We start from the raw sequence: 12,824 nt of genomic DNA, 5'->3' as shown, positions 1-12,824 counted from the left end.
ATCCTGTATGAAAGAATGTTCCCAGTATATATCTGTTGTTTGTGTAGGCTTATCTCAAGAAACAGCAAACAAATTTTTACAAGTTTTTTTTACTGTTGTATAAAGCATTTATCAAGAAAGATTTAGGTTTACAAAACTTTAATCTATGACAAAAATGAACCTAAAAATGGAAATTTTAAGGAAAGGAAGTCGGTGAAAAATGGCAATCCAATGGCAATGGTAGATACAAATGTGGAAGAATTGTTGGGCATAAAATGTAGAAAAATCTTATATACCTCTCTGTAAATGGTAGTCCTCAGAAAGCATTTTTGTGTTATAGTTTGCAATAAAATATTAACATTAAAATTAGAAACAATATTTGAGATTAGTTAAGTAATCCTTTTTTGAATATTGTTAAGAGAAATTTTGTTTTCATCTGCCTAGAATTTCAGGTGACCACAAGGATCCAGAATATCGAATTAGGTGCTGCATAGGGTTCATACTATGCAAAGTGGTTGCTATTTGAAATACAGTGGAATCTTGATTCTTCGTTTTTTGGCGGGACCATGGAAAAGAAACATAGAACACAGGAAAGTGGAAAATCCGGGAATGAATGAACCATCAACAATTTGGGTAAACTTTGCAAAAATTAAATATATATAATTATAATCTTACAAACACTCCTACATCAAACCAAACTACAGCCCCAATGGGCCTCAGCCTACCGAGCGACTGCTGATTAGTCCAAAGGCCTGCTGATTACGAGGTGACGCATAGTCAGTGTGACGAATCCTCTCGGCTATTATTCTTGGCTCTCTAGACCGGGGTCGTGGTCTCGTCATTAGATAGCTCCTCAATTAAAGGTAATCATAGGCTGAGTGGACCTGGAACCAGCCCTCATATCCAGGTAAAAATGCCTTCAAATATTAATTTCCGGTGCGCGAGTTAAAAATCTAGAAACTTTACATTCAGTTTTACCGGAAAAACTTCATCAGTTTTGTGTGGAAACTTCTTCCAGTTCAGCAATTTTGATCAACCAAACTCTTCAAAATATCTGATTACACCAAGCCAAACAGTCGACCACAAGTAGTGTTTAATTCTCTAATTTAAAAAAAATAAAGCACATTAGATACAAAAGCACCCATCAGGATGGCAAAATCCCTTTTTTTAATCTTCCTTTGTAATTTGGTCACCGTTATACTGTTCGTAGTCAGTTTCTGGAAGTCGTATACCATGTAAATTAGGCCTACATCGACTTTTAAAGGTCATATTGAACTCGAAACTGTGGTTTTGAATGTAAATAACGATTCTCAAAACTTCTCGAATGCATTATATTCAGTTCTGCCCATCACTAGTCACTATCAAATTGGAAAGAGAAAAAATACCATCAAAACTTCAGAAATGACTGTTATTTGTGACCTTGAGCTCAGCTGGAAAGTGCGCACACTATACAAGTCATTACAAGTGGGAAAGAATGCAAACCTTTTTAAAGGTACCTGCACAAATGACTGCAGTTTTTATAACATTTTAACACAAAAACATAAAATGCCTAGTCTTATATTAGGACTAAAACAGTAATAGGCAATCCCAAAACCTCCTATGACTTTATGTATGTAAGGTGCAATATCTGGTCTGGTCTCGATAACATAATCGTATATGATAATATAAATACTAAATTTGTGTTAAGAAGGATCAATTTCGATTCCTGCCTGAAAGCCATTGACTATACACTGCCCTGAAGGAAGTGCCGAAAACCTGTTTGGGGATACAATTGGGAAAAAGAATCTAACTCTGGACATAATATAGACGTTTCAAATGTACGAACATTTGACGAAACTCATTCTGTCTCCAAGTACAGCTGTCGAAATGCACTCTGTCTCCTTCCGATTGTTGTGGCCACTCTCTTCTGTATGATTCCCGAGGATTCTCTAAGCAATATCACCCAAATGCCATGTTAAAATGGTCCATTATGCAAGTTCACCGCCGATCTCTTTTCCTGTACAGTACTTGCTCTGATTATCGCGATGATGGGACATTAACACCAAGATCCATAAATATGCTATAGCCGACCTTTCGTGAGATAGTTTCTTGAAAAACACTTGGTCGAGGATTTTCGTCAATGGGACTGAAATTTTTGGATGGTTGATCCGGGAAATCGTTTCTTTAAGGAACGGATAATGCAGGATTTTTACAACATGATTTAATTAGGATGCTTGCGGGGCCACGTAATTTGAACGAATAATCCGGGAAAACAGTTCCCGGGAACGTATAATCGAGATTCTACTGTACTTAAGATAATCTTGGGAGTTCCAGTAACTATTTCTGAATCAAAACATAGTTGATAAACTGATGGGCTGAGTGAGAGTTACAGGTAGAGATGGCGATGAAGATTAAGTAATCTTTTATCACATCTAAGATCATGCTCTTGAGGATGTTGAGCAGAGAGACGTAGTTCCATTAGTATTTTGTAGACTTAGTTTAGTCACCTCTAGCTTCAAAGAATATTGTAATGTTGACTAAGGTATAGCAACAGGGCTCATGGATCTCCCTTTTCTCGTAGTCACCTGTCTTTGCCTGGTCTGTGCTCATCTCAGACTAGACCATTGGGTATCACATGTAGGCTGTAAAGGATTCTAATTTATTTCAACAATATCAACTTTTCTGTTTGATCCAGTTTCTTAAAGGCAAGGCATTTCTTGAAACACTTGCCATTTCCTAGAATGCAGGAAGGAGGCCTGTGCAGTCTGCAATCTGTGTTGTCGTGTGTTCCTTTGCAGTTCTCCTTTTGTGCAGAAGCCTAAAGAGGAAGAGTTTCTATTTTGCTACAGCCTTCAGGCAGCAGAGGTTTGTATTAATGCTGCTACCTGTAACACCTACAGGACATTCCAGGATGTCTTTAATCTTCAAAATATAAAAATATCCATTAGTGTGAGTTAATTGCATACATGGTTTATGAGTTATTAGGAGCAAGCAACCAGAAAGGCCATGGAAAAATGCCACAGTAAGCTGCATGCATGTCCGGCCCCGCAGTGTAGGGGGCAACGCGTCGTCCTGTCACCCGGCGGCCCCGGGTTCGGTTCCTGGCTGGGTCAGGGGTTTTTAATTGTAATTATTAATATCCCTGGCCTGGGGACTGGGTATTTGTGACATCCTTAATCTTCCTTTCCTCACACACAACATTCCACACTACCGCCATTCCAGTTACACGCAGGTTCATACAATATGGTGCCAGTAGGGGCAAAAGATCCACATAGATCGATGCCCCGAACAAATAGCATTTAAAAAAAAAAAATTTTAAAAAAGCTGCATGCATACATCAGAAGAAAATAAAAGCTATTAACAGGTTGTCTATTAGGAAATATTGTAAATTCAAAATTACTCCCATGCAAAGCCGGGAGAGGTTGGTGGTATTAAGTAAAGGAATGCTTCAGATGCCAAATCTTTAGATAGAAGGAATTAATGTAATGTATTTGTACGTATTCACTTTGTCTGGTTAAATTTTACGTTGAAGCTGCTGTGACATGCTTTCAATTGATTCTTCTTTTTTAACAGGCATATTGTGCTTGCTCCGGGTGCCTCCATTAGTAATGATGCATCTCTCGGTTTTGGAGCTCTTCAAGACCAACTGGGTGAAATAAGCACTTCGCCCATTGCCATGGATTTGCGAGCCAGTATATCAGACCATATATTATCCCTTATTCACTGTGTTAAAAGTGCAATATCTGTGTTGGATGAACCTCTTGCTCCAATTACCTCTAGTGATTTTTAATTGTACAGTGGATAAATTGCTCATCTCATTGCCTATTGTTAATTTAATATCGTATTTCATTATCACAAAAGAATGGAACATTGTAAATATTGTGTGCGAGTTCTGTGTTATCTATTTGTAAGTACAAGTCATTCAGAGCACAGTGTTAATACTTCAAAGAATCAACATATTAAATGTATAGAAAGAAAATTTCAGTTCTGAGGATAATTTTGTGCTTGAATTTACACTTAATAACCTATAAACATGGACATCTTGATAGACCTGATTTTAGACTGGGGATATTCTTCCAAACTATCAAAATATATCTGCTGCTAAAACCAGCAAAATATATCATCAAGACATACCATAATAGTTATTTATGTTACAAGAGAGTAAATTAGGTATTTATTCATAACTGGAAAGTTAAGCTAATTTCTATGAGTGCATAAAGACTTTTTACTGTTGTGTGACATGCAATACTTTTTCCATTGCTTTAAGAGGAGTCTGTTTTTATTGATCATTGCATAAATGGGAATCGGTTATCAGTAGCAATAATGCTGTTGACAAGGAGATGTATAATAAATAACTTGAAACAAATATGTTTGTTGATGTGCAAGCATTGGAGATGGAAATATTAAAACAAAATTATATGTTTAAACCAGAGTTATGGAATTACCAGATGCTCATACCTACACTGGTCACGGTTTTCAATGTTCCCCAGTGACATTATTTGCTGAGATAGAGGATGTGTGTTAACTATTATGAAACTGGGAGGATGGTGTTCATTAACCATAGCAAGGGTGTACATTGATGATTGTCTTTTTCTTCTTCTTCCTGGCCTTGTCCGAGTTACTTGGGGTTGACATGTGTGGATGAAGTATAGTTCTACAGCTGAATGCCTGTTCTGATGCCATCCCTATGTGGTCGGCTGTATTTGCTATAGGCAAAGATATCAAGGATAATTTAATTAAAAAAACACCTATTCAATACTTTCCATTATCCTTGATATCTTTGCCTAACGTCATCTTCAGTACGGAACAATAATGAGAGTTGTTACTTGTAATGTATTTGCTATTGCATATTTTGGTGGTGGTTGCTTCTATAATGTGTGTAAATGAAAATGTGTATTAAGATGAACACTAACACCTAGTCCCCATACTAGAGGAATAAATCAGATGTGGTTAAAATCCTTGAAATGGATGGGAATCGTACCTGGGGCCTTCTGAATTGAACGCCAACCTTTCAGCCAAGGAGTAGGGCTATTGAGGATTCAATAATGAACATAATTGAAATATCTAGAATATTAGGTCGAACTGTATGCACCTTTAGTACTGATATATAAATGTTAGCAGAAATATTCATTGCATTGGTATGTTCACTAACTGTACATGTAATATCAGAAATGAGTAGCTGTGTTACTCAAAGTGCAATTGTTTTGTTTGTAATACTTTACTTTTAAGAGTGAATTAAAATGTGTACTGGTAATTTTTAAAAATTTAATTCACAGGTATGAATAATCTCATTGTTTACGTTGCCAAGGGTATTGAATTGAAGATCACCTTATAATGTAGTAACAGCAAAAAACTATTATGAGTTGTTCACGACTTGGTGAATATGAAGTGCATAGTAAGTGCATTAGTATTTTAAATCTTGTGAAACTTCCATGGTCATCATAAAATGGCAAAGCCTATTTAATTTACAGTTCTCTAAGAGAATAAAAACAAAGTCTATATCAGCACAAATTACTCTGTTATATGGAGAGTTGCCCCAGTTAATACAGGATGCGACCTTGAGCGCATATACCACTCCTGGATGCAGCTGCATGTCTGTTTTTTTTGTTCTGTCTGGTCAGTGTGATTTAAAGAAGTGCCGTGTACAGTCATATCGTAACATTGTTGCATCATGGCCTGCCGAATTGCAGGCTACATTGTTGGCCTTTCTGATGCTAATTTCACATTAACAAGGATTGTACAACAGTGTAAAATGAAAGGTCTTAGCACTAGTACGTCCTCTGTAGGCAGTGTGATGAAATTACATCAGAATGGTTTCCTGCCAGAAAAAACAACTTCAAAAAAGTTGTTGCGGAATAGAGTTCGACCCTCCAGGACTCCGGGCATCATTACGAAGGTAAAGGCTGCTGTCGTAGAGGAAAATCCACCAACTCAAAGACACCTTGCCATCCACACAAACACATCTAAAGGTACAATCTACCTTATAATTAAAGAAGATCTCAACCTGGTATGGTGGTGTAAGACATGTGGACATTCTTGGAAAGCAAGGGACGTTAAAGAACGGCTCACTAATGTCAGAAAATTATATGAAAAGTACCTAGCAGGGGATAAATGGCAGCCGATTGTTACCCTAAATGAAGCTTTGTTTGATTTGGATGACACCAATAAGACCCGGGCCATTTACTATTGCCCAAAAGGTCACTCAAACTTTGTCAGGAAACAAAGATAATTTAGCTTGGGAGTTCAAGGTAGTGGCAGGATATTGTGCCATAGGTAAATTCAGAATCCTCAGAGTGCGAAAAAATGTGAATATTACCTACTTCCAGAAGAATGTCATGGACCCCTATTTCGACAAAGAAATCCCTCTGCTGTATGGTGAGGATGCTTCAAATGTATGGATCCACATGGATAAAGCATCCAGTCATACTGCCAGATCATCAGTCACCTACTATGAGGGAAAAGAAGCAAAGATGGGTGTCAGTGTCATACCATTCAGTTACATCCCTGTCAAATCACCGGATGCCACACCGATGGATTTCTGTGGCTTTGATTTCCTTAAAAGAGGGTTTTCTTTTGGATGTCCTACCACTATTGAGGGTCTTCGGAAAGTGTGCAAGAAGGTAGGGGATAATATTCCTCTTCCTGTACTCCGTAGAAGTCTTCTGTGAAAATTGAGATGTAGGGCCGGGTCTGGAGAAAAGAATTGCCGAGGACAAATTGTACATCAAAATCGTCCTAGCTTAAGTGGGGCAACCCTCTGTAAAATGATTTCTGGAATTAAACTCCATCATCAGTAACATATATTTCAATTTAAAGTATCCAAAACATTCTAAAGTATCTAACAATCCACACCTGATTACTATAGTGTTTATTACAATCTTAGGTGACCAGGTTGGTTTTGTCCGAGAATGGTTGGGCTGGTCGGCCATGTCAGTGGATTAATGTTTAGGCAGGTAGAAACTGCACCTAGGTTCTCTAATAACTTCTTCACTGATTCTAAAATAAATATCTATATTCTGACTTGTATCAGTGCATGACCACTTCATCAATACACAGAAATATATGTTTCACACTCAAAACATTAACAACTGCTGGAAGAGTCCCTATGTACATTGAATAATAGAACAAAAGCAATGGGACATGACAGCGAGGACTACACTACCATTTGTAGTGAGCCCGACGACCAATAGTTAAAATGCATATATTTATTTTATATTTCCCTGTGTACCAATATAAATTATCAGCTCTCGCCATCAATACATGGTGTAACACTTTGAAACTGAACCGCTTTAAGCACCTACACCAACACTTGGTTTTAAGAGACACGTTTCCTTGCACAAAAACACACTGCTGGTATATGCCGTGAAACCAGACCATAGATTATTGAAAGTTGCCACGAGACATAGAAGGCCAAGTATATGTACTAGATCAGTACACTAGCACAAGAGTTGTATAAGTATTTGTAAATTCCTCAAAAGTAAATTGTTCACTAGACTGTGTCCTCCACATGCATAAATAGATTTCCTCATCCCCTACTCTGTCTTAATATGTCCAAGCTTGTTCAGTGTGTCTGTCCAATCATGAGCAATAGATTTCCCATGCTATGGTACCCAAGTGGCTGTTTCCTGGCCACACCTGAAGCTATCACTTTTGGGTCCGTAGGTAGCTAAGGGGCTGACTTCAGGATATCCATGTCCCAGACTTGGATTCTCCCTATGATTACTAAAACTTTCCCTGAATGTTTTTCCCAACTGCATATACAAAATAAACTACTAGTATCTAATATGGATAGCTTCCAGCTTCAAATATTACTCCGTTAATACACCAATAAAATAATAATAATTGTTATTAATGTAATAATCATTTCTTTGCTCCAGCAAGCCAGATGCTGTTGTGTATGTGCCTCCTCCAGTTTGTCCTGTCCATCTACAGATGATGTTCATATATGTGACATCTCTAATTTCATGGCATGGTCATTTCAAGGTCCTTGAAAATCTGCTTCCCCCAAACATCATGAGGTCGTCTTGGTCTCTCCCCAGGAACACTGCGGTCAAAATCATGTGCTTTCTCAATGTCCAGAAAAACAGTTATAAGTGTTTTACCTTTCTCCCAATATTTCTCATAGAGCATTCTAGTGGCAAAAATGAGGCCTGTAATTAACCTATGAGGTCTAAATCCATGTTGTTCCTCCTCAAGTGTACTGTGGGTTCAACATATTTACTAATTCTGCTCTTCAGGATGGATTCATAGATTTTGAGGCCATGAGACAGTAGAGTTACATCTCTGTAATTGGCACATTTCTTCCCATCACCCTTTTTCAACAATGGGATGATGACTGCCTGCTTCCAGTCATTGAGTATTACATTCTCTCTTCAAATTCTGTTCAGTACTCTGTACACCCACTGTTATCCAACCTCCCCTAGTACTTTGATCATCTCGACACTAAATTGATCTGATCCAGTTGACCTGTTGTTTTTCAGTTTAGATACTGCTGTCTCCACTTCCAACCATGTCATGCTATTGGTTTTTGTTCTGCCAAAATCATAGGTTCATTTTCATCACAGTTCAGTAAAGTTTCAAAGTGCCTTTTGAAGTCCTGTAATATTTTGTCTTATCTCTAGTAACCTAACCATTAGGAAGTTCTACAGGTTGGATAGATTGATTTCCATTTATTCTATTCTTAAAAATTCTGTATGACAGTTTCTTATTCTCATCCTGTGTTATTCTGGTAGCCCGGATCTTCCTTGCATTTCTGCTTTTCAACTACAACCAACTGTTTGGCCTGTAATTTTTTCTCTGTAAACTGACAGCTTCTCATCTATTATATGTTGATCTTGAAAATCTCGTTTTCTTGCTTGACATAGGGCTCTTCTTGCACAGTTTGTCATTGATTGACTTTTTAATATCGTTCCACCAGGCAGCTTGTGTAGGTTTTTGTATTTGGCTCTGTCGTCCACATATTTTTTCTGCTGTACATACTACCACAACCTTCTTTAGAGTGTCCCGTTCTTTATCTACCAATTTCAGTTCTCTTGGCAACAATCTGTGGGCACCTTCCCTGAATTCTTCCTTTACACTTGGCTCATTAAGTCGCCAAGATTTTATTTTTGGGACTCGTGTTACAGACTCTGGGAGGTCTTTTCTCTGCAATAACTGCAGCCAGCAATCTATGGTCTCTGCCAAGGTCCTCACTTGGAATGACCTTGATGTAATTCACATTTTGATCTATGAGATCTATTGCTGTACCTTTTTTATCATCCCAGCTGTATCTTGTGATTTTATGAGAGTCCCTTTTCTTGAACCAAGCATTAATCACTATCTGGTTGTTTCTCATGCATAGATCTAGAATATTTTCTCCCTCTCATTTCTATTTCCCATTCCATGATGGCCCAGTGTAGATTCATATCCTGTTTGTTTTGAGCCAACATGTGAATTAAAATTGCCCAATACAGTTAGATTTTCATACTCATTGTGTTTTTCCAAGTTATTAAGGAAGGAAGTTGGCCTTTTCCTCTTTTGAGCATCCTACCTGTGGGGCATAGACTTGGATCACATTGTATTTTTTTTCCCTCCTAAGTTCACAACGTAATTATCATTTATTTTCCCAGTTTTCTTCCACTTAGTTTCACTCAACCCCATGATCAGAAGTTTCCTCACCAGGCGAATTGGCCATGTGGTCAGGGGTGTGGCTGTGAGCTTGCGTCCAAGAGATGGTGGGTTTGAATCCCATTGTTGGCAACCCTGAAGATGGTTTTCCATGGTTTCTCATTTTCACACCAGGCAAATGGGGGCTGTACCTTAATTAAGGCCATGCCCGCTTCCTTCCAATTTCTAGGCCTTTCCTATCCCATTGTCGCCATAAGACCTATCTCTGTCGATGCGACCTAAAGCTCTTCAGTTTTGTTTGTCAATGTTAGGGTATTTAATGTTCCCACTCTGATACTTTGTCTTCGTTTGGTTCAGGTAGTTGGTGTAACATCAGGCTGTAAGCCATCATTTGCACCAAACAGATGTTGCTATTTAGAATTCCTACATCTGAGGCTCGTATTATTTTTGAAAGTGACTTCCTCAATAATCCCTCTGTTGACCTGCTGAACCTAATGCAGAGGGAAATATATATATATTTTATTTTTATTTTTTCAGGGTTTTCTCCCTTAGTCTTTCGTGTTTAGACTACTCAAGCTACAAGGCAGCAGGTTGTACTCATATTAATCCCTGAATACTGGACTGCCTCTTCCACCATCTCCTCTGTACCAAAGTCCACCTTCTCCACTGTAGATGTCTTTGAGTTCAGTGTGTTCTGGACTTTCATAGGCAGGGGCGCCACTCCCTGGGTAGGACTAACTCTGAAAAGGGTCCATACCTGCTACCAAAATTCAGTAAAACCTTGTTAATTCAAAGTCGTTTGGATGCAAGAATCGGACTTTGAATTACGTGATTTCGAATTAACTGCCAGCTTGTAATTCAGAAATACCAATCCTTGCCGCGTCACAAAATATTCTAAGACCCTTACTGCATGTAATTGACCTTGATTTACTGTTTAAACTTTTCAAATGCCATGGAAAAACAACTATTTCCAAAATGTATCCAACAAGGTGCATTTACAGTATTCAAATAGTGCACTTGGATAACTTAGTCATGAACGTAACCTCGCACCATGAAAGAAAGAAATATAGCACGATTCAAAGACGAGGAGAAATCTATGCTCCCTCCCCTGTGCAAGTGTTTTATTCATTGGATTACTGTACTGATGCATTTTAGATGCCCTGTACTTGCACGGAAATTACCCAATGTCCTAAAAACATTGTGGCTTATCGAACTTTCCTATGATGAGGGGAGGAAGTGTCTCGCCTCCGTGTGCATTGCAACACAGTTGTATGATTTTGAAGCTGGCACTTCTCTCCTTTAAAACCATAAATTGATAGTGGGTTCGAACCCCACTGTCGGCAGCCCTGAAAATGGTTTTCTGTGGTTTCCCATTTTCACACCAGGCAAATGTTGGGGCTGTACCATAAGGCCATGGCTGCTTCCTTCCCATTCCTAGGCCTTTCCTGTTCGATCGTTGCTATAAGACCTATCTGTGTCGGTGCGACGTAAAACAAATAGAAAAAACAAAACAAAAAAAAACAAACATAAATCCCTCTGGGCTCGGCATTAAAAAAAAACAATGCAGTTTCATCGGGTATTGACAATATTGTTCGGTGCATACAAATTGATTATATGAGCCAGGCTTTTTCGCCAACTGTCGGCATCGCCAGTGTTCGTGGATTCTGCTTCTCTGCACACTGCCTTCTACATGATATTGTGGCGTTCTTTAAATCTCTGAATACAAAAGAATTACCATTTCACTTGAACTTAGCAGATACGAAGCACACTGTAGACACACCGAAGAGACAGAAAGTGCACCTTCCAGAAGACGCATTGTTTTATGACGCGGATAAATTGTGAATTTAAATTTTTCTGTAAAATACTAGTTTTAAAAAATGTAGAGGCAGTTTTGAATTTAAAGTCTGAATTTTGGTAATGGGACCAAAATTCTTCTTCAAATTACGATTTATCCGTATTTCGAATTGAACAATTTAAATAATATGCAAAACCATACTTCATGTCTCTGGGAATGAAAGCTTCTTCGAATTAGGCAGGATTTTGAAGTAACCAATTTTGAATTATCGAGGTTCTACTGTAATAATAATATGTTGTAATAAATACAATGCGGAGGTGTGATATATATATGTATACTATCACACTTTGGCTGCACTAGTGCGGGCTTGTCTTCCGTATGTATGAGAATCAACAATAAAAAAGAACATTTTCAGCATCTTGTATTGTTTTATTACCATAAGGGTAAAACTGCCGTACTAACCAGATTGAAAATTATTGCAATGCATGGAGAAGGCAAAGTGACAAATCGGGCATGTCAAAAGTGGTTTTCATGTTTTTGATCGGGAAAGTTCTCCATAAAAGACAAGGTGGCCTGTGGTGGCAAACGTGGAAAAAATAAATTTAACTGATGGATGACAACATGGAAAATGAAACATATCTTGTGCCAGTGTAGTCAGGCACTTAAAGAAGCTTGGTTTCCTAAATCTGTGCGATGTATAGGTTCTGCATGTATTGAGTGATCAAAATTTAGTGCAGCATGTTTCTTTGTGTGATTCACTATTGCTGCACCATCACAAGGATGATTTTTAGATTAGGATAATGACAGGTGATGAAAAGTGGATAGTGTATGACAATATCCGAAACCGAAAGTGCAAATCGTGGTGCAAGAAAGGCGAACCACCTCTATCAATTCAGAATCCAGGTCTTCATCCTAGCAAGGTCATGCTGTGCATTTGATGGGACTGGAGATGAATACTGTATTTCAGATTTCTTCCCACTGGTGAGACTATCAATTTCAAGAAAATACTTCTTACAGTTGGAGCGACTGGAGGTCACCATCGAAGGAAAAAGTCTTGGATTGGTACGAGCCAGTCTTCCATCATGACAACCCTAGACACATAGGTGAATGGCAACCCATCAGATGTGGGATTTCGACTGGGATATATTATGCCATCTGCTCTATTTTCTGGACCTTGCCCCCCTTCCAACTATTACTTATTCAAATCCCTGCTGCTGAATTTACTTAATGGCAAATGCCTCGCTTCCTTGGAGGACTGCAAGCTTGACATGGAATATTTCATCCACTAGAAAAGCTGTACATTTTGGAGAAATGGAATTTATAAACTTCCAGAAGAATGAATGGCAATGTATTGTTAATAACAATGGGGCATACTGTGTGAAATAAAAGTTCATTTAAGTCTTCCATATCCCACACCTGAGGTGGTTTGGCAACTGCTGTGTCATACCTGTGTTGCGGGCAGCAG

The 12,824-nt window shown here is 38.3% G+C and overlaps 1 protein-coding gene across 3 annotated transcripts in view; it reads left to right on the top strand.

The window, feature by feature from the left end:
- The window catches only part of LOC136858225 (N-acetylated-alpha-linked acidic dipeptidase 2), a 277,870-nt gene extending 273,485 nt beyond the window's left edge, over window positions 1-4,385 (top strand). For all 3 annotated transcript variants that reach the window (XM_067137610.2, XM_068225454.1, XM_067137611.2), the window contains exon 16: window positions 3,532-4,385. In XM_067137610.2, the coding sequence (XP_066993711.2) occupies window positions 3,532-3,748 (217 nt within the window). In that variant the 3' untranslated portion in view covers window positions 3,749-4,385. The remainder of the gene's footprint in view (window positions 1-3,531) is intronic.
- Window positions 4,386-12,824: the final 8,439 nt, after the last annotated feature.

The sequence above is a fragment of the Anabrus simplex genome, chromosome 1 (genome assembly GCF_040414725.1).
Source record: "Anabrus simplex isolate iqAnaSimp1 chromosome 1, ASM4041472v1, whole genome shotgun sequence".
Lineage (NCBI taxonomy): Eukaryota > Metazoa > Arthropoda > Insecta > Orthoptera > Tettigoniidae > Anabrus > Anabrus simplex.
The sequence above is the reverse complement of the archived record's forward strand: the minus strand, read 5'-3'. Positions and strand labels throughout refer to the sequence as shown.